Below are 23,581 nucleotides of genomic sequence, written 5' to 3'. Positions count from 1 at the left end.
ACATATCTACTGATGTCAACGTACAGCTCTTTGCTTGCACTAACCAAAACCTCCAAGTTACTGTTTATATTAGTGAGTTCATGTTTGTGCATTAATAAATGAGTACATAGGTCAGTTTTACTTTGAGTAAGCATGTAATCATTAGAGCCGTTTTAAATGTTCGTCCCACCTGTCCAATGCAGTCCTTTTGACTGTCATCAGACGTGACCTTATAAATATCGCAGTGTAAGAATTTATTCTTTCCTTGTGAAATGTTTTGTCTAACCGTTAATCTCAAAGAATTTTCTGTTATAAAGGCAACTTGTATGTAGGGACCTTTCTATTTTATTAGAAGTTGTGTCATTTTAAGTCAAGCTGACTAAGTAACAGTTCATCCTTATTAATCTTTTAGGTTCATGTTGTGAACGCTTTAATTAATTGAGTGTGCACATAACCATAGACCTGCCGTACCCATTTGCTACCACAATCCGCTTCAGTACCTCGATCTCCATATCTACCTCATCAAGAGCCAAAAGCAGTCGTATCAACTAACAAAACGTGGAGTGAAAATAGGCTTCCTTTTACCGCTTAGAATGACACAATATTCTGGGATTATAGTAGCAGTGCATGTAAGTTTTCTAAGATGACGAATTTGGTGATCCGATTAGCTTTTGAAATGATTAAGTCAAGATAATGACTTCTCTATTTCTAGAGTCAACTGTATATTCGGATGCATGGTACACATTTTGTCAGCCACCTCCTTAAATTCTTCCCCATTCTCATGGAATAAAATTATAGCATCATTGACTTCCAAATAATGGACGTTTTCGGAATTCTTTTTCTTTCTTTTTTGTTTTTGCTTGAAGTGTTTTGTCAACAACTGGATTGTTCTAGCTACCTTCTCAATGAATTTAAAAAAATGACTGAGAGTCATGTATACATTCCCCGATACATTTAACGTTATAGAAAAGCTACGAAATTGTTGATCAAATTAAAGATATAGATATATCTCATGATACGGTACTAGCTTAGCTTGATGTTAAGAATTTGATAGTAATTTACTGATGAAAGAAACTTCTGATAATTAAAAACAACTTATTCAAGTGTAATAAAACCAGTTTAGGTGAAATTTCAGAACTAGTTAAGTTTCTGGAGTTCACACTATCTACCAGTTTCTTCATGTTTAACAACAGGGCATTACAGCAGGTTGAGCGAGTGGCTATGGGTAACAGTCTTCCTGGTATTGTTGAAGAAATCTTTCTCAACGACTTGGAAATTAACTTTTTACAAAAATATCCAGTAGTTAAAAGTCGCGTCTTTACTGCAAGAGGGATGTCAATGACTGTATAATTTTATTCCATGGGAAGGAGTAAAATCAGACGGGTGGCTGAGAAGATGTGTACCATAGATCCGAAATGTAGTTTACATTATAAGTGGAAAACGATAATATCCTGAATTATCTTGACTTAACCATTTCAAAAGCTAACTGTAAACACAAATTCGGCATGTTTCGAAAACCCACATGCACCGAGACTATAATCTCTGCAGCATCATGTCATCCTAACTGGTGTAAGAAAGCAATTTTCATTCATTGTTAAGTAGGGTGATACGACTACCTTGGCAAGGAGATCGTGATCTTGAAGTAGATTATGGTAGCAAATGGGTGTGGTAATTCTACAGTTCGCACAAACACAATAAACTTAAGCGTCAGCGACATGAACCTAAATTAAGGAAGAAGTGCCATTTTATAAGAATGGCTTATCGTGACACAGCTTGAAAAAAATCTAAAGGTCTCTACGTAAAGCTAACGTGCAATTTGTCTTCGCAACTGAAAATTCGTTGGGATGTGGGGTTCGTCAGCAGATTTGATATTTGAAACGTGCTTCAATGCCATCTCCTCACGCTAAGTAAAACTGCATTAAGTAAGCATTTATCAGCGCACAAACATGAAATCACTAGTACTGACAACGACATTGAGAATTTGCTTAGGGCAAACGAAGGGCTGTACCTTGACGCCTTGGGGAACTTTAAATTTATATTGCCAAAAGAAAAAACTTGACAAGAATCTTAAAGAACAGAATGAATTTTCATGTTGCACAGATCTAGTACGAGAATGAAGAGTCTACTTTTACACTGGGAGGTATTCTAATAATTCAAATGGATGCCATTCACATCACTATGTTTACAATAGAGGACACTGTATGAGCCTGGATACGGGCAGCTGTCATTATTTTTAAGTAATAAATCGTGCGGGTACGTACCAAGTGAGCAAGATGAGGTGCAGCAGTCAGAGTGCACTGAACGAAGACGTACTCAATTGCGATTCCTATTTGTCGTATACTTGTTGGATGTAATTCCAAGCTCTGCAGGTTTGAGAGTGAATACGAACACTCGCAGCAAAACAGTAGCATCAGCGAAAATGTAGTTATGATCCACTGGGTTGCATGTCCTGTAAAAGAGTCACTTCATTGAAATAACAAAACACTAAATCTGTATAAATTAAAGACTACCGAAATCGCTTGTAAAGTACAGTCTAAAAATATTGAACGTTTCCTTTCCCCTGAACATATTTCTAAATCATTTTCTTGTAGGAAACATGCAAGAAAGGATTAAACAAAGAGCTACCTGTGGTTAAGAATACGAGAATGATGCAGAAGAAACCAGTAGACATTAGCACCAAACATTGAGTTACCCGTCTCCCGAACTTGTTTCCGACAACGTGACCCGCGTACAATGCAACTAGTTGCAGTGATCCTTTTCCTATGAATGCAACAAATGGATTCACTCCGAAATTACTGTTGCTGAAAAGTAGGGTAAAAACAGTAAACGAAGCAGCTGACCTGTAAAACGAAAATACGAAAACTTGTTACCGTAATTATATTTTGAAATTATTCTCGTCAAATATAACACTTTTAATATACAAGTCGGTTATAATATTATTGCACCTGGGAGTGAGGCAGCTTCGGTTGCATTATAGTAGGTAAGTGCGTAATCAGAGTTGATGGTATAAGCACAACTTACATGAAAACATTGACAATGCGATTCGTTTAGCTTAAACACAACTGAGTTTGCTTACTGTGATGTCACCACGTGTTTCCGGTAACGGCCAAGTGCAATAATATCGTGGTTGAACTACATACGTTTCTCATCACTTGACCATAACACATGTTTGTGTGAAGATTTGGTCAACACTAATAAGAACGCCAAACTGCAGGGCCAGACTGCCGATTGGAAAATACACTACTGGCCATTAAAATTGCTACACCACGAAGATGACGTGCTACAGACGCGAAATTTAACCGACAGGACGAAGATGCTGTGATATGCAAATGATTAGCTTTTCAGGGCATTCACACAAGGCTGGCGCCGGTGGCGACACCTACAACGCGCTGACATTAGGAAAGTTTCCAGCCGATTTCTCATACACAAACAGCAGTTGACCGGCGTTGCCTGGTGAAACGTTGTTGTGATGCCTCGTGTAAGGAGGAGAAATGGGTACCATCACGTTTCCGACTTTGATAAAGGTCGGATTGTAGCCTATCGCGACTGCGGTTTATCGTAACGCGAAATTGGTGCTCGCGTTGGTCGAGATCCAATGACTGTAAGCAGAATATGGCATCGGTGGTTTCAGAACGGTAATACGAAACACCGTGCTGGATCCCAACGGCTTCTTATCAATAGCAGTCGAGATGACAGGCATCTCATCCGCATGGCTGTAACGGATTGTGCAGCCACGTCTCGATCCCTGAGTCAACAGATGGGGACGTTTGCTAGACAACAACCATCTGCACGAACAGTTCGACGACGTTTGCAGTAGCATGGACTATCAGCTCGGAGACCATGGCTGCGGTTACCCTTGACGCTGCATCACAGACAGGAGCGCCTGCGATGGTGTACTCAACGACGAACCTGGGTGCACGAATGGCAGAACGTCATTTTTTCGGATGAATCCAGGTTCTATTTACAGCATCATGATGGTCGCATCCGTGTTTGGCGACATCGCGGTGAACGCACATTGGAAGCGTGTATTCGTCATCGCCATACTGGCGTATCTCCCGGCGTGATGGTATGGGGAGCCATTGGTCACACGTCTCGGTCACCTCTTATTCGCATTGACGGCACTTTGAACAGTGGACGTTACATTTCAGATGTCTTACGACTCGTGGCTCTACCCTTCATTCGATCCTTGCGAAACCCTACATTTCAGCAGGATAATGCATGACCGCATGTTGCAGGTCCTGCACGGGCCTTTCTGGAAACAGAAAATGATCGACTGCTGCCCTGGCCAGCACATTCTCCAGATCTCTCACCAATTGAAAACGTCTGGTCAATGGTGGCCGAGCAACTGGCTCTTCACAATACGCCAGTCACTACTCTTGATGAACTGTGGTATCGTGTTGAAGCTGCATGGGCAGCTGTACCTGTACATACCATCCAAGCTTTGTTTGAGTCAATGCCCAGGCGTATCAAGGCCGTTATTACGGCCAGAGGTGGTTGTTCTCGGTACTGATTTCTCAGGATGTATGCACCCAAATTGCGTGAAAATGTAATCACATGTCAGTTCTAGTATAATATATTTGTCCAATGAATACCCGTTTATCATCTGCATTTCTTCTTGGTGTAGCCATTTTAATGGCCAGTAGTGTAATTTTACAAGAAGAATACAGTTTTGCCATATGTCCGTCACGTTACTTTACTCTTCTAAAATGCCTTATACTGGAGTTATTACTTATACTTTAGTGAAAATTATAAGATGCCCATCAGTCGCGTGCAGATTCAAGAGCTTTTTACAGTTAACGCAAGGGAGCAACGTTATATTTGATTTATTGAAGGAGTGTTGTGCTGAGTGTTGGTATGCATCAGCAAAAATTGCATGCATGTCACGATAATATCAAAAAGCACAATTCGTGTGGACGAACTCTTCGAATTCGAATCTCGATTACAGCACGCTATTTGTCAGACACCGCCACAGTTACGTTACACACAGCGGTGTTACATGTTAGGGGGAGAATGCTGCAAATATGTAAACATGAAGCATAAAGACGTAGAATGTTAATAATGTCTGTTTCATTCCGAAGTTTTTAATAATTTACACGTAAATGATTCGATGGCATTACTTTTCAGCACCCCTTCGTATAAAGGAGCTAATGCTAGACGATTGCAACAAGAATTTGAAGGAATGGAAAGTAAAAGGACGTCGGAGGAACGAGTTCTGCCTTTATAAAAGTAAATATGATTTTAGCAAAATTTGAAAGGAAAGCTGTCAGCGTTTACAGTAAAAAACATATTCCACCTTTAATCCATTGGGGGAGGTGGACGGACGGAAAAAGACAATTAGGGCGTCTATGACTGGAAATAATTGTTCCCTAACGTGATACAAGAAGAAGTGAGTGTCGAATAGGAGGATGTAAGTATCCACTGAGAGGCAGTGTCTCGCAGAGCTTTGGAAGAATTGGGATCTGTTGAGGCAGAGAGGGTAGATTATGTTTCTGCATAATAGCTAAAATCGTTAGAAGAAGTGCCAATCAAAATGATTGAAGAAGTTAGACTGCAGCATGTATAATAATGGTTGCATAACATCGAAAATTCCGAAGAATACGAACAAAACAATTTCAAAGACGGTTAGAGCTAGCCATGAGAGAACTATTTTATAAACAGATTCACGGCTCATATATGCTAATTCCTGACGAGAATAAAACACAAAAATGAATAAAGAGTGAAGATCTGTTAGATGAGGACGGATTTGGGTTTAAGTTATTTGAAGGCACGATAGATGGAGATCCGGCGTTTTACATGGTACTGAAGCAAAAACTAATAAAAACTAAGATATTTTCGTTGGGTTTTTCGACATGGAAAAAGCTTTCGACAATGTAAAGTTATGAAAGGCCCCTGAAATACTAGTAAAAGTAGATACACCATATAGACGAAGACGTGATATAAAATATATACACTATGCGGTCAAAAGTATCCGGAAACCACCAAAAACACGTTTTCCATATTAGGTGCATTTTGCTGCCACCTACGGCCAGGTACTCCACATCAGCGACCTCAGTAGTCATTATACATCGTGGGAGAGCAGAATAGGGCGCTCCGCGGGACTCACGGACTTCGAAAGTGGTCAGTGATTGGGTTCACTTGTGTCATACGTCTGTACGCGAGATTTCCACACTCCTAAACATCCTTAAGTCCACTGTTACCGATTTGATAGTGATGTGGGAACGTGAAGGGACAAGTATAGCACAAAAGCGTACAGGCCGACCTCGTCTGTTGACTGACAGAGACCGCCGACAGTTGAAGAGGGTCGTAATGTTTAATAGGTAGAGTTCTACCAGACCATCACATAGGAATTCCAAACTGCATTAGATCCACTGAAAGTACTATGACAGCTAGGCGGGAGGTGAGGAAGCTTGGATTTCATCTACATCTACAAGGATACTCTGCAAATCACATTTAAGTGCCTGGCGGAGGGTTCATTGAACTACCTTTACAATCCTCTATTATTCCAATCTCGTAGAGCGCGCGGAAGGAATGAACACCTATATCTTTCCGTACGAGTTCTGATTTCCCATATTTTATTGTGGTGATCGTTCCTCCCTATGTAGGGCGGTGTCAACAAAATATTTTCACATTCGGAGGAGAAAATGGTGATTGGAAATTCTTGAGAAGATTCCGTCACAACGAAAAACGCCTTTGTTTTAATGATTTCCAGCCCAAATCTTGTATCGTTTCTGTGACACCCTCTCCCATATTGCGCGATAATACAAAACGTGCTGCTCTTCTTTGAACTTTTTCGATGTACTCCGTTAGTTCTATCTGGTAAGGATCCCACACCGCGCAGCAGTATTCTAAAAGAGGACGGACAAGCGTAGTGTAGGCAGTTTCCTTAGTAGGTCTGTCACATTTTCTAAGTGTCCTGCCAATAAAACGCAGTCTTTGGTTAGCCTTCCCCACAAAATTTTCTATGTGTTCCTTCCAATTTAAGTTGTTCGTAATTGTAATACCTAGGTATTTAGTTGAATTTACGGCTTTTAGATTAGACTGATTTATCATGTAACCGAAGTTTAACATCCTCCTTTTAGCTTCATGTGGATGACCTCACACTTTTTGTTATTTAGGGTCAACTGTCACTTTTCGCACCATTTTAGATATTTTTTCTAAATCGTTTTGCAGTTTGTCTTCATCTTTATTAGTCGATAAACGACAGCGTCATCTGCAAACAACCGAAGACGGCTGCTCAGATTGCTCCCAAATGGTTTATATAGATAAGGAACAGAAAAGGGCCTATAAACTACCTTGGGGAACGCCAGAAATCGCTTCTGTTTTACTCAATGCCTTCCGTCAGTTACTACGACCTGTGACCTCTCTGACAGGAAATCACAAATCCAGTCACATAACTGAGACGTTGTTCCAGAAGCACGCAATTTCACTACGAGCCCCTTGTGTGGTACAGTGTCAAAATCCAGAAATACGGAATCGATCTGAAATACCTTGTCAATAGCACTCAACACTTCATGTGAATAAAGAGCTAGTTGTGTTTCACAGGAACGATATTTTCTAAACACATGTTGACTGTGTTTAAATAGACCGTTTTCTTCGAGGTAATTCATAATGTTAGGACACAATATATGTTCTAAAATCCTGCTGCATTTCGATGTTAATGATATGGGTCTGTAATTAAGTGGATTACTCCTACTATCTTTCTTGAATATTTGTATGACCTGTGCAATTTTATAGTCTTCATGTACGGATCTTTCGTCGAGCGAAGCGTTGTATATGATTGTTAAGTATGGAGCTGATGCATCATCATACTGTGAAAGGAACCTAACTGGAATAAGTCTGGACCAGAAGACTTGCTTTTATTAAGTAATTCAAGTTCCTTCACTACTCTGATGATATTTACTTCTAAGTTACTCATGTTGGTAGCTGTTCTCGATTCGAATTCTGGAATATTTACTTCGTCTTCTTTTGTGAAGGCATTTCGGAAGGCTATGTTTAGTAACTCTGCTTTGGCAGCACTACCTTCGATAGCATCTTCATTGCTATCGAGCCGAGAAGGCATTGATTGTTTCTTGCCACTAACATACTTCACATACGACAAGAATCTCTTTGGATTTTCTGCCAGGTTTCGAGACAAAGTTTCGTTGTGGAAACTGTTATAGGCATCTCGCATTGAAGTTCGCGCTAAATTTCGAGCTTCTGTGAAAGATCACCAATCTTGGGGATTTTTCGTCTGTTTAAATTTGGCATGTTTGTTTCGTTGTTTCTGGAGTAGTGTTCTAACACGTTTTGTGTACCAAGGAGGATCAGCTCCGTCGTTTGCTAATTTATTTGGCATAACTCTCAATTTCTGCCGATTTTATTTCTTTGAATCCAAGCGACATCTGGTGTACACTTATTAATTTGGAATGAGCGGCTGCTCATAAGCCACACATCACGCCGGTAAATGTCAAATGACGACTCCCTTGGTGCAAGGAGTGTAAACATTGGACGACTCAACAGTGAAGAAACGTGATGTGGAGTGACGAATCACGGTAAACAATGTAGCGATCCGATGGCAGGTTGTGGGTATGGCGAATGCCCGGTGAACATCATCTGCCAGCGTGTGGAGGGCTTGCACCCCTCGTCGTTTTGGGTGGCACTGTCACGGCACAGTCCTACATTGATGTTTCAAGCACCTTCTTGCTTCCCACTGTTGAATAGCAATTCGGGGATGACGACTGCGTCTTTCAGAACTATCGAGCACCTGTTCATAATGCACGGCCTATGGTGGAGTGATTACACGACAATAACATCCCTGTAAAGGACTGGTCTGCACACAGTCCTGACCTGAATCCTGTAGAACACCTTTGGGATGTTTTGGAAGGCCGACATCGTGCCAGGCCTCACCGACCGACATCGATAGCTCTCCTCAGTGCATCACTCCGTGAAGAATGAGCTGCCTTTCCCCAAGAAACCTCCCAGTACCTGACTGAACGTATGCCTGCGAGGGTGGAAGTTGCCATCAAGGCTAAGGGTGGACCAACACCATACTGAATTCCGGCAATACCGATGGAGGTTGCAACGAACTTGTAAGTCATTTTCAGCCGGATGTTGGGATACGTTTGGTCACATAGTGTACCTGAAACAAGGTGAACCAATAAGTATGGACTGCTGACTGAGAGGCGATTGTGTTAGAAAGGGCGTAATGTAGGGATGCAGTTTATTTGTTTTTCTGTTCAACCTATATATTACAAAAGCAGTCTTTAGAAGTGGGATTAAAACTCAGAGTGAAAGAATGTCAGCGATAAGAGACGCAAATGACGTTCCTATACACGTAGAAGTGGAAATGTATTTCAGAGCCTGATAAATGGTTTGGACATTCTCTGAGTAAAATGGAAGCATAGAGAGTAATGGAAAGAAATATGTTTGGGAGCAATAGAAAATATGATGACCGAGCCGAAAAGAACTTAAGGAGCAGACTAGCCCAGGCAAAGAGATTATTTCGCTATTTCCTTCTCTTATTTCAACAGCTTCTTGTTTGGTTTCACGTAAACTCGTGGAGCCATTTCCAAAAAGGGATGCATCATAAATACACTGATGGCCTATATCAATGTGACCACTGCTATCCAGAGACTGAATGTCGCCTAGTAGTGTTGCAGGCATGCCGCTTGTCCCAAGCTGTAGTTTCTTCAGCTTCTCAAAGAAATGTTGCGAGTCCTTTTTACATGAGTCGGTCTTTCGCCGTGAGGCAGAAGCAGAAAGGGCAAGTGTTTAGCGAAATGAAATACTTCGGAAACTTTCTGTAGAGCAATGGACACTCCAACCAGTTACAATAAGAACAACACTCGGCCAGACGACACATCAGAAGAAGAACCGATAGGAACACCCTTTCTGTCATACATACCCAGAGGACGGACGAATCTGCCGCATACGCCGCAAACACCACTCCAAGACTAAAAGAGTGTCTCATATTGGGAAAAGACAAAAAACTTTCTACTTGAAATGTCGGGAATATACTGCATACGTTGTACATGTGGAAAAGCCTGTGTGGGAATCACTAGACGATCTATGAACGTCAGGATCTCCGAACATAAAAGGTATTTCAGACAAATACAAGTGGAGAAACCGACGGTGGTGGAGCACGCGCTTTGTGAGACCGACAAAATAATAACATTCACCGAAACAGATTTTCTCGCTTTGGAGAACAAATCCCATGCCCGCTTCATCGGGGAAGCCATAGAAATACACCGATATGTCAATAGTATTGTAGATCTGCAGGAATGCAGTAAGAGACGTAGTGGCCATGTTGCACACAAATTGCCTTCGTCACAGTGTTTACTGAATGGCAGCCTTAAGCCTTTCGATCATACATTTTCGAAGGCTAAATGGAAAATGTGCGCAGTATCACTGGTACAACAAATGTTTACACATTATTACACAATATTACACAATATTACTGAATCATCTATGGAGATCTTACCATGCATAAAAATATACCATATTGAAAACACTGCATGTACTAAGCATGTGCGTGCATAGTACGTGGTAATCTGTTGTGGGCAACAGTCGAGTGCAGACTGATTCCTGGTACTGCGTGTACCCTTAAGTCGAGTTACCAAAAAGAAGGCAAGAGTGCAGCAGTATGTCTATTATTTACATATAGTAGTTTTACAGATACGTATAACAAATTTGACGGATTTTAAAAATGAAATAAGGGTAAAACTAGTAGCTCATCATATTACAATTGTTCAAACAACTAATTCTGCTATTAAACTCATACACGCTATAATTAACAGGACAATAGATGGCATTGCTTATGAAAAACAATTTCAGCATACATACTATTAACGAATACAGTAGTTTATGCATACAGCCTCTATTTACATCCATTTAAAATATATAGTGAAGGGAAAAAAATCGGAGTTATGTGCCGTAACCGAAAGTTGGTAGGCGTGTTTCTACATCTGAAAGACGAAGTCTAATAGATTTCGCGCCATTCGCATAGGAGTGGCGCTAGTAGTGCCACTATGAGTATGAAAATACACGCTGTAACGGTCGCGAGCGTTAGTTACCATCGAGACTGGTCATGGCGAGTTGATGTTAACCAAGAATGCCTTTAAGGCAACAAAGACGCCTTTAGTAGGGCTCACTGACTGTGGGCGAGGTCATGTGACACGGCTCCCAGAAGTTGGATGTCCCTTCTGAAGAAAGACTTGGCAGGTATATGGCCATTCCACTTGATTGCTGGCGGCGGTGGTCACGAGTGTGGTGTCACATATCGATACCACCTTACGGGCGCTCTACAGTCGGTAACGGAATTGCAAGTTTCCGTTAGACGCTGACAGTGGTCGCGCGGGATCAGCGGACGCAATGGTGTGCGACCGCTGAGCCACGCATCCAGCGGCTGTGGACTAAGAGCGCCCTCTGCCACCAGAATACAGGATGGCAGGAGGCAGCGACTCAGCCCACCTGCCCAAGGAGCCACTTCGCCTTGTGACACTGTGCAGACGCCATCTAGTCGCGGATCAAACATCACAGTTCTTCCTTGTTGTCAGTGATGAGCTGGACTCTGCTTCTTGCTGCATTATCTGTACTCAGTCTTCCTTCACTTGGAGAAATATAAGTTAAGTAATTCTTCTGTATATACAAGGTGTAATTGGGAAGTTCTAAGAATGAGGTTGTAATTGTACAATTGTGGTACTTACATGACACTGTAATGCATCTCCTTCAAAATAGTCCCCTTTTGACTGAATACACCGACTCCAACGGTGTTTGCATTTTTGGAAACATTCCTGGAAATTTTTTTTCTCGAAGTGTGTTAAGGACGCTCTCCGTATTTGCCTGGATGTCTTCAGTCGAGTCAAATCGCTTCCCTTTCAGTGAAAATTTCAGTTTAGGAAACAGGTAGAAGTCCACAGAGGCGAAATCAGGGGAATATGGCGGTTGTGGAAGCACAGGAATTTTGAATCTGGTCAAAAATTCAACGATAAAGAAGGCACGATGAGCTGGAGCATTGTCGTGGTGTAGCACCCAACTCCTGTCTATCTACAATGCAGGCCTTTTCTTCTGCACCTTTTCTCGCAAACGCTCAAGGACACATTTGTAGTATTCCTGGTTAATTGTCGGTCCTCCAGGGGTTAATTCATGATGCACAATACCGGTAGAATCGAAAAACTCACCAACATTGTCTTCAGCTTCGACGACTTTGCTGTGCTTTTTTCTGTCGTGGTGAACCTGGAGTCTTCCACTGCGAAGACTGCATTTTCGTTTGAGGATCATATCAATATACCCACGATTCGCCACCTGTAATTACCCTATTTGACAAATCTGGGTCATTTTTAGTCCGATTTATCAGTTCTTGGCACACGTGAAGTAACATCACCTAGACTACAGGCCTGCGCGCACACTTGTGACGTCACATACTGATGGCCGGGTCTGTATCGGAACGCTGCTGTATAGCACTCAGCAGTTATACGAACTTTACGGGTTTTAGAGCTGAAACTGCATAGGGATTCTCATGCTTTTCACTTCTACATGGCCTTGTAATGAAAGTTTGGAAATTTATATCACTGCGTGAAGTAACTGAACAAAACTGCCATATGTTATTTCAAGATGTAAGATTATTTTGATGATTTGCCTTAAATACGCGTTTCTATGCTGGAATACAAACTGTAATTTAAAATTCTGTCTTTTACCGCAGGAGCTACATTTTCCTGCAGTAAAAAATCGGCAATATGCAACAACAAGTAGACTTTTTCGGTTTTAAATAAAGCAGCTGGAGCTCCTACAGAATTTAAGAATTTGTTTCACCGGTTATTTTCGTAAATTTTCCTCTCCACTTCAAAATTTGCTGACCACTTACGAAGCTCAAATCCTTCGACGAAATGGAATACCTCCTGACATAATGTTTAATAAATCAAAAAACCCGACAAAATATTTTATTCCCCTGTTTCTCCAGAACTTTAGAACCTTAAACATTTCTCCTATATCCTCGACTGAAGGATAATGCTGTTAGTTTAGTGTTGTTAATCTAAAGAGTGGTGTTAATTTAATCACAGAGTGCTGTTAATTTAATCACAATGCACTTACCTCGAAATTCTGCTTTCTATACTGCTTAATCTGTCGAACACTGAATTCATTAAAGCAATTTTCTAAGGTAGTTTACTCAAGTTGAAATTATTTCAGAATAACTACATATGTAAAACTGAACAAAATCATTCTGTAGCTCTTCCAAACAAAAGTACTGGAAACTCAATAATCTGGTAGGAATGATAAGAAATACTAAACATTTTCGAGCCACACTAATTAATATGACTATTCTGTGTGACAATAGTTGCAAATATGAGAGACATTTCACAGCCAGCTTCGTATTAACCTCGCAGCAATGGTCCAGAATTAAGAAACAAATTATGCTGGTACATGATACATAACTGCTTTTAAAAATAATTGGCAAATGTGGTGCAATGGAAACAAATAACAGGCTATAAATTTTTTGTCATTTACTTACCCTTGAATGATGCGTAGACACAAATTCCTGTCTGGGAATAGCTGCAGTCTAGCGGTTTCTCAACTTCACACATTAGGGAAATCGAAACATGTGCACTTTCATGCCTTTTTGGGATTTATAATTCCTTGGCAAAAGGAAACGCGACACTTGTATCCCATACTTCGAAGAACTGTAGGCGAATACTGTATGAAATATATGTCAGTTTCACGTGGCACACACTTTCAACATAACATAAACGCCAACAGGACTGCCGTGTAAAGATACGATGGCCAACAGTTTGTGACGTCACGTGCCAATATGGCCGCTGTGCGTAGGACTTGCATCTAGAAGGCTTTGCTTCGAGTCGATATTGTCTATGGTCACTTGACAACACTTTTGGTATGAGTTTTTCACACACTCAACGCATGTTCAGATCTTCAGTTAAAATTGACTTAACTGGATAGAAACTTAAATTAAATTCATCAGAAATCTCCCTAATTGTAAGTCTACGATCAGAGCGCACTAAATCGCGAACTTTCACAACCTTTTCATTCGTTTTTGAGGTGGAAGGACGGCCGGACCGTGGTTCATATTCAAATGATTCGCGGCCATTTTTAAATCTGTTCAACCAGACGAAGACATTTGACTGGCTCACACAACTATCTCCAAAAGCTGTTTTTAATAATTCGTAAGTCTCAGAAGCTGATTTCCCGGCTTTTAAACAAAATTTCACATAAACCCGTTGCTCCGTTTTTACGTTCATTTTCACGCAGACAGAATCCGGCAACAAGCCCTAACGGACCCACGCTCAACAAGCTGCCACAACGAACTGAATCGAGGAAACGCAGTTTCCTGTCAGAGGGTGTTCAAGAACAGGGCAATGACTCAGTCCCCATCCTCCGTGTACCTGCCTGCCAAACCAGTAAGCAGTAGGAGGGTCCATTCTTAAAACTTTCCAATCACATCTCGTATGTTCACTTGGTTGAAACTCATTTCTGCCTGTGTCAATACTTCATGTGACGACAGTTGCTACACCATTCTGTAGCCCACCTCTCCTTACAGTTGTATATCACGTCGTACCCAACAACGAGACAGTACAGTTGCAAGAAAACTGGGCTCCAAACGACCACGTGGCACTACCTAGAGGCGTATGGCTTTGGCGCTTCTTAACTGTATTTGCAGCAGCAATTTGAGCGACAGCTGGCACAACAGTGACACAGCGAACTGTTAAAAATCGGTGTCGACATCTCGCCTTGGCTTGCTCGGTCACCAGATCAGGACAGTTCCATGCCAGACTCCTTCTAGGACGCATCCGCTAACCCCAAACCACCGCCATTCGCAATTGGTGGTGTCATGCGAGAGCTCATTGGTTGATAGGGTGAACGTCTCTTGTGTTTTCTGATGAAAGCTGGTTCTGCCTCGGTGCCAGTGATGGTGGTGTATTGGTTAGAAGGAGATCTGTTGAGGGCCTGTAACCAGCCTGTATGTGTGCTAGACGCGCTGGACGTACACGCGTTATCACCTGGGGTGAGTTTTCGTATGACAGCAGGAGCACTCTCGTGGTTGTCCCACGCACTCTGACTGCAAAATTGTTGTCAGTCTGGTGATTTGACCTCTTGTGGTGCCATTCATGATCAACATCCAGAGGGGATATCCAGCAGGATAACACACGCCCACATACCGCTATCATATACCAACAAGCTCTACAAAGTGTCATTTTCCCTTGACTTGCCCAATCACCAGGTCAGTCCCCAGCTGAACATACAGAGGATATCATCAGACGACAATTCCAGAGTCTTCCACAAACAGCGTTAACCATGACTGTATTGACCAACCAGCTGCAACACGCATGCTACTTCATCCCACAAACTTACGTCTTCTACCTGTACAACACAATGCAAGCATGTTTTCATTCTTGGATTCAACATTCTAACGGTTACACCTGTTATTAATGTACCATAATTTCACATTTGTAATAATCCTATCTCTCGCTTATATTATCGTGTGATTTTGCAATGTTCATCACTTACATATGTTACTACACAAATGTATCCATGAAATTTCATTGTTCTACACTAATTATTTTTTTGGTGTTGCATTTCTTTTCGTCAGTGTATTTACATGCATGTATGATGCAAGAGAAGGAGGTGGGTGGGGCAGGAGATGAAGAGGGAAGACAAGGCAGGGGGGAGTGCAGAGACACAGAAGGGCAGCACAGGAGAGGGAGGTATGTAGGAGGGGGAAAACTGCTCAGGGAAAGGGAAGGGGAGGGGAGGGGACAGGGAGCCCTGAGAAGTAGAAGGGAGGAAGGTGGGGTAAGAGTTGGTAGGAGGGAGGCTGCATGTTCCCAGTGTCGGATTTATAGCAAAATTTGCTGCGGAGACGCATGCGCTTTTGCAGCCATCACAGCAGCGTCCTCTATCGAAATCCGCATCCTCTGGAAATACTGTTCTGACGCTACCAGTCACAATAAAAGATTGTTTATTCGGCGCACGACCGGTTTCGGGCTTGCGCCCATCTTCAGGTGTTTATACATTCATTTACATGTTTGTACTGTTGGAGGTCACTGTATAAATACAAAAAAAATTATTTGCTGGTGACTACAATTGTAAGTGGTAAAGTAGCATTTGACGAAAATATATCTGTACTTACAAAAAGATGAAGCACCATTATTACAGTTATGCTATGATGATAGTTTTGCCACTTAGTTACACACTTATAGTCTTTTTCACGTCCATATATCAGGTATAGCTCCATATTACACTATTATGATGTGCACTCGTGAAATACACTATGTTTACATACAAACATGTGGGCTGTGGTCAAAGAACTTAGATGTAGCAGATGTAAAGATGTTGCTCACACAGAAAGTCGTAGGTTCTGGTCAAAGAACTTAGCCACAGGAAGTGCAAAGGTGTTGCATACATAAAAATTTAAAAAGATATTATAGACTGCGATGTTTCTTGACACACATTATGAAATTTTTTGGTTCACATTTTTTATGGAAAGCTTAGATCTAGGAAGTACAATGTTGTTATATATATATGAAATTAGTCAAAGCTAGTACAAATTAAAAATTAAAAAATGACAGCTAGAACTGTTTTGAGCCACCTGTTGTCAGAGAACTTAGATCTAGGAGGTGCAATAATGTTACATATATGAAATTTTTGAAAGCTTATTACACATTATAGAATGCCAGTTACAGCTTGTGTTTACAATATGACTATTACAAATTATGATAATGACCCTTGGACTGTTGTATGACTGCTACATCGAATTTCAATAGAATATTACTTTGTTATTATATCAGAGGATAATTATTTTCTGTTTTTTAATATTTCATCAAATATGTGAAGATAGGATTTGTTTGCAAGTTCCACTTGTTCGTTCAGAACAAGGTCTGGTGTATTAGGGCTGTGGATATAAATTTCTAGCTCTTCAAGCAGATTCATTTTCTTTCCTTTGTTCACAGTGTGTAGTATTTGTAGGTTTTCTGTAGTGGCTGTGTCTGAGTGGCCATGATCTTTTAGGTGCATTGCAAAGGTGGATTTATCAAAATTATTCAGCTGGAAGGCATCCATATGCTCACAGTATCTTATAGTGAAACTCCTTCCAGTTTGGCCTATGCAGAACTGTGGGCAATTGTCACATAAAAAGTTTTTAAATACCTGATTTGTGGTGGCATTGGTTGTTTGTCTTACTGTTGTGGATGATGTGCTGTTGTAGCTTGTTGTTAGTGCTGAAAGAAATTTGAATACCAGTTTTCCGGAAGAGGTTGGCAATTTGGTATGAAATTTTACCTATAAATGCTATGCAGGCGAATGTATTTTATTTGCATCATCTTTACATCTGCTACATCTAAGTTCTTTGACCACAGCCCACATGTTTGTATTAAACATAGTATATTTCACGAGTGGAGCTATACCTGATACATGGACGTGAAAAAGACCATAAGTGTGTAACTAAGTGGCAAAACTATCATCACAGCATAACTGTAAAAATGGTGCTTCATCTTTTTGTAAGTACAGGTATATTTTCGTCAAATGCTACCTTACCACTTACAATTGTAGTCACCAGCAAATAATTTTTTTGTATTTATACAGCGACCTCCAACAGTACAAACATGTAAATGAACGTATAAACATCTGAAGATGGGCGCAAGCCCGAAACCGGTCGTGTTACGAATAAACAATCTTTTATTGTGACTGGGAGCGGATATTTTTCTACAACCCCATAAAGGAATAGTCACGGAGTTCGACAGCATCCACTATGGATAAAATTCAGTTAAATACTGTTCTGTCTGTGGAGTGCAGGTGCATGCATAAAGGTGAAAACTACATGTCCGCCCTCTGTCGGAATGTATTCACGTAGCTAAAAACCAGAATCAGATGTCGCCAGATGTGTCATTATGAATAAACTGTCTTCTCTCACAAGAAATTAGAGAGATCACCGTGTCCCATGCCTTGTCCAGTTGCAAATCACCGTCACGATTTATAAGATTTTGTGCTAGGCATATTTCCACAGATTCTATAATTATTGAATCCCAAAAAGTTCTCACTAGGGCCAAGGTTTTTGTTCCAGAAAAATCCATAGTATGTCCTGTGGTAATACAATACTCAGCAATGGCCAACTTACTGGGCTGCGAAAGGCGAGTGTGGCACTCACGTTCAACGTACCTTTCATGTACTGTGTGTCGTCTGACTTCTGTAAGCTTTGCCACACTGGCAAGGAGTTTTGTAAATCCTGGCCCTCCGCAGACCCACATCGTCTTTTACCGAACCGAGAAGGGCACTAATCTTCGCTGGTGGCCGGAAGATTAATTTAACTTTATGTTTACTTAGGGTTCAGCCTACTTAGATAAAAGGCTGCCAACGTAGGGAAGGGATGCCCTGGACTTGAACAGCTCCTTATGTTCTTGATGTTGTGGGAGGTCACGTTTCTTCCTTATTAGTGGTTTGCAAATTTGAGTATCCATTACCTCTGGACAACAACTGTAAATGTTCTAGCTCCTTTGTAAGTCTGTCTTCATCAGAAACAACGTGATCCCAGTGCACCAAAGCTCTAAGGACGTCAGTAGTTTGTGAAGGGTGATGGTAACTCGACGCATACAGGTAAAGGTCCGTATGTGTGGGCTCACGATAGACAGAGTGCCCAAAAACGGCAAAAAAGTATCCTTCTCTATTTCCATCATATCTGGATGTTCTTGTGGATTGTATTCAGATGTTGCAAGAAACGTGACAGTTCTTCTTCACCATGTTTCCACAGTATAAAACTGTCATCTACGTACCGCCAGAAGACTGTCGGTTTAAGTTCTGCCAAATCAAGTGCCTTTTCATCTTCTGGCCACCAGCGAATATTAGTGCCCTTCTCGGTTTGGTAAAAGATGATGTGGGTCTGTGGAAGGCCGGGATTTACAAAATTCCTTGCCAGTGTGGCAAAGCTTACATCGGTCAGACGACACACACAGTACATGAAAGGTGCGTTGAACACGAACGCCACACTCGCCTTTCGCAGCTCGGTAAGTCGGCTGTATCTGAGCTTTGTATTACTGCAGGACAAACTATGGCCTTTTCTGCCATGAAATTCTAAGCCCCAGCTAGAACTTTTTGTGATTCAGTAATTAAAGAATCTGTGGAAATACACCTAGCAGAAAATCTTATAAATCGTGACGGCGGTTTTCAACTGGATAAGGCTTGGGACCCAGTGATCTCTCTAATTTCTTGTGATAGAAGACAGTTTATTCATAATGACACATCCAGCGACGTCTGACGTCTGGTTTTTAGTGAAGCGAGCGCGCATTCCGACAGAGGGCGTACATGTAGTGTTCACCTCCCTGCATGAGCCTGCGCTCCACAGATAGAACAGTGTTTCCAAAGGGTGCGGATTTCGATAGAGGACGCTCCTGTGATGGCCGCCAATGCACATGCGTTTCGGCGTCAATTTTTGCTATAAAGCCGACGCTGGAAACTTGCAGTCTCCCAATATGCTGATGACATCACCTTCCTGGCTCTCTGTCCTAACCTTCAATGGTTCCAACACACCCTCAAATCCTACCTTGACCAGTTCACCACTTAGTGTAACCAGTGGTTCCTTTGTATCAACCCCTCCAAAACACAGGTAATCATCACAGGCCGCATCACCCACTCCTTCCGTCTCCATGATTTCTACCTAACCACCCCAACCTGAGATCCTTGCCCTCAACTTCGGCTATCACCTCACCTGGACCTCTCATCTCCTGACCATCCAGCAGAAAGGCCATTCCCACCTCTGCCTCCTGAAGCTCCTGTCTGGTCGGACATGGGAGTGCATCCTACACCATCGTCCACACCTATAAATCCCTCATCTATCCTATCCACTGTTATGCCAGTGTTGCCTGGATCTCCAACTCCCCCACCCCCCACACTTTTATAAGACCCTTCAAACTGTAGCCTGACCTTGTTACCCCCCTTCCCAGGGCCCCCCTTTTCCTCTCCCCTCCTTCTCCCAGAGCGGATTTTCCTCCTTGCCCCACTGAGTCTCTGCACCTCCTCCTTGACTGTTTCCCTCCCACGTCCTTCCCTCTCTCCCTTCAGCGCGCCCCCCTGCCCGTCTCCCCCCCTCCCCCTTGATCACCACCCTTCCCCCCTTTCTTCCCCAGCCCGCATCTCGTGGTCGTGCGGTAGCGTTCTCGCTTCCCACGCCCGGGTTCCTGGGTTCGATTCCTGGTGGGGTCAGGGATTTTCTCTGCCTCGTGATGGCTGGGTGTTGTGTGCTGTCCTTAGGTTAGTTAGGTTTAAGTAGTTCTAAGTTCTAGGGGACTGATGACCATAGATGTTAAGTCCCATAGTGCTCAGAGCCATTTGAACCATTTGAACCTTTCTTCCCCTCTCCCTCGTCTCCATCCCCCTGGCAGAACCTCTCAGTATGTTTTCGTTCTAGTGTGCTATGTCAGTATTGTGTTTGGTGCTGTTCTCCTGTGACATCAAAAGCTATGATTTTAATCATGTGCTGGACTTGTACATAGTGTTGCTGTTAGTGATTGTTATGCGCTGCGCTGCCCATCGCTACTTTTATACTCTGTCCATACTTCGCCTTGTTTTTCTTCTAATGGTCACAGTGTACAGTTTTTAGATTTTTATCACCATTTTTAGTCGCCCTCTTTTTTTACGCTATCTTCCATTATGTTTCCCCTTTTATATGTCTGTTTCGCCATAGTTCCTCCTTTATGTTGTTTTAAACGTCTCCATGTTCTGTACATATTGTCTGTCTCTCGGCTGAAGAGCGGCGCCTATGCTGCTGCCAGCCCGCGCCTTATGGGGCATTGAAATACAATAAAGAGAAAAAAAGAACTTGCAGTCTCAGGTGACACACACTCACCTGAAGATGGCTGGACGATTGCCAGCCGAAATATCGTGGCAAGAAGTCAACATGATCCGGCTGCAATCCCGAAACCTCATCGAACATTCAGCACGCCAGGAAAACTTCAAGAAGCTGATCCCACCTTTCCTGTTCCAGTCGCGAATGGCACGTGGAAACAATAACTGTCAGTAAACATCTGTATTGGCTGTTCTCTACATCGGACTCACCTCGAAGATGATGAGAGAGGAATTCATGGAGTGAAAACATGGCTTCGAGACTGCGACCAGAGCTTTACCAGCAGGGAATATGTGCTCTTGCATAACGCTCCACTAACAGGGAATATATGATTTTACACAACGCTGGTGCAAGGCCATAGAACGTAACGGAGAGTACGTGCGAAAATAGTACATGTAAAAGAAACGTTGACTGATATTGTCATCAAATTCAAACTCTTACCTTAAATATATTCCGAGAAAAAAACGTGGGGCGTTGTTTATCACATAACCGTCGCAGTTATATTATTCATAGAAACTACATAAGTTTCTAATCAGCAGTTTCGGTATAATCTGAACGAATTATACTTAATGAACTACAAATTAATGAACCTAATATTTTGTTCCACTCACCTATTGAGCACAAGTAAAATCGTATTTTTCAGTAGTTTTTTGTTGGTTATGATGATTGTAAAGCCCATTTTCGAAGTTCTTTGTTGACAAAGAGTATCAATTTTTTTCGTGATATCAGGAGACAAAGTTTTTCCGTTTGTGCGCGCTATACGTTCCAGGACCTCGCAAGCGTCTTCTGTGTGTCCTTTATTTATCAGCCATCGTGGCGACTCAGGCAGGTACCTGCAAACAAATACGTGAGTTTTAAAAATTATTATTCATTTTTATTTGTGGTTTGGAGCATACGTCTAAATGTGCCTTCGATAACAACTGTTAGGAGAAGCTCAAAGTATTTCAGTACCTTCTTTAATAAGAAAATTGTATATTTCAGTTCTAAATATTTGTCTTTGGTCCTGTTTGTCAGTACAATAAAAGTTTGAATAGCTAAGCCTGCTAGATACTTTCGCCCGAAAAGGGTATAACATCCCAATACATAACAATCACGAGTTAGCCGCAAATGAATGAATTAGCTTCAGAACGTCTCAGCAGTAGAACTCCCCTCCCCTCTCTCTTCTCCTTTATGCGAAAAGTGTATGGGCATACACCGAAAGCTGTTTTATACTCACTATGCTCTACGGTTAGCAGTTATTTCAGGAACTTCAAGGTGACTAAAAGTGGACACCAGTTGCAAGGGATTTATTTTCAATACAGTCTGCTGCTGTAGATGATCATGCGGCTAGAGACCGGTCCAGTTTAATAGAACATTAAAATTAAATCTTGTCGGCCAATACCTGATATGTTATTCCAGCCACTACTAGCTGTGCCTGACGTGCCTCTTTCTCTCTCTAAGCAGGCACAAATGTACCATCAGACACAATTACATCTACAAAATAAATAAAAGACAATAATGTGCGTTAAAGTGAATTTGAAAAGTTTGATTCAAGTGTTTTGGGCTATACAATAGTTTTTGTCTTTCTGTCTTCTGCGAAGTCAAATAACTTTTTCAGCTGCCCCACCTGTCAGCATGCAACACAAAGCATGGATTTTCCAGATTTCACACCGATAGAGGTGGCGCATAACCTTTTTGGCTGCCCCACCTGTCAACATGTAACGGACCATATGGAATGCATGGATTTTCCAGATTTTTGATACCGAGCGACGTGGCACTGTGGTTAGCACACAGGACTCTCATTCTGGAGAACGACGGTACAAACCCCCGTCCGGCCATCCTGATTTAGGTTTCCCGAGATATCCCTAAATCGCTTTAGGTAAATGCTGGGATGGTTCCTGTGTAAGGGGACGGTCGACTTACTTCCCCATTCTTGTCTAACCCAATGGAACCGATGACCTCGCTGTTTGATCTCCTTCCCCGAATCAACCAACCAACCAATCAACCATCCAGATTTAATTTACACTCTTGAGGCTTTCTTCCCACAGCTTCGCATGCATACGCATATGCCACATATATTTCACACACACACATGTAACATATTTAACATATATTCATACCCGTATTTGATCCGCATCTCTATCGAATTTCTCACAACAGTTTCTTAATTCTAAGGAAAATTGCGATTCTGGCAGCAATGATTATCGTTTAGGGAAAAAAGGACTGTCGCTGCAACTGTTTGATTCCCCAATGATTTACACCAGGCGTCTCCAAACTTTTTGTCCGCGGGCCACACTGACTCCTCCACGAAGTCATAAGGGCCAAGATCTACCTAGTGGGATTAAAGCACCCTAGCACTCCATGATCACCGTAATGTAAGGCTAAAGGAAAGATGCAATCGCAAAAATCTAAGGTTGTGGGAATAGGTAGCACTGAAACGAACTACGATTTTTGTTTATTTACATAATTTTGATTGGTGGACGTACCTGACGGAAATTCTGGCGTATTTTATTCTGGGGAATTTCACCGACAAAAAAGTATGTCACTGCACATTCTTCACGAAAGCGTCCTGCAAGTTAACGAAATTTCAAAATCATTGTTAGCAACACTATTATTGCAAGACGTAACAGAGGTAGAGTATGTCGACGCATTGTTATTTCAAGCGGTGCAACAATAAGTTTAGTTATGTAGTCCTGTAGCGAGTAGCAGAGCCAGAGCATATATTTGATAGCTCTGTTGCGTGATTCTGTCTATGTTGCGAGTGTCTCACGAGTTCTTTAGTGTTTTATGCGCTGTACTAGTAGG

General features: G+C 41.9%; 1 protein-coding gene across 1 annotated transcript in view; it reads right to left on the bottom strand.

Moving 5' to 3' along the window:
* The window catches only part of LOC126251823 (solute carrier family 22 member 7-like), a 134,470-nt gene that overhangs the window by 15,999 nt on the left and 94,890 nt on the right, over window positions 1-23,581 (bottom strand). The window contains exons 6-8 of the mRNA XM_049952485.1: window positions 21,409-21,630; window positions 2,605-2,819; window positions 2,241-2,428 (exon numbers count right to left, since the gene is read on the bottom strand). Of these exons, the coding sequence (XP_049808442.1) occupies window positions 2,241-2,428; window positions 2,605-2,819; window positions 21,409-21,630 (625 nt within the window). The remainder of the gene's footprint in view (window positions 1-2,240; window positions 2,429-2,604; window positions 2,820-21,408; window positions 21,631-23,581) is intronic.

This window comes from Schistocerca nitens, chromosome 4 (genome assembly GCF_023898315.1).
Source record: "Schistocerca nitens isolate TAMUIC-IGC-003100 chromosome 4, iqSchNite1.1, whole genome shotgun sequence".
Taxonomy (NCBI): Eukaryota; Metazoa; Arthropoda; class Insecta; order Orthoptera; family Acrididae; genus Schistocerca; species Schistocerca nitens.
This window is presented reverse-complemented; position numbering and strand designations above follow the sequence as displayed.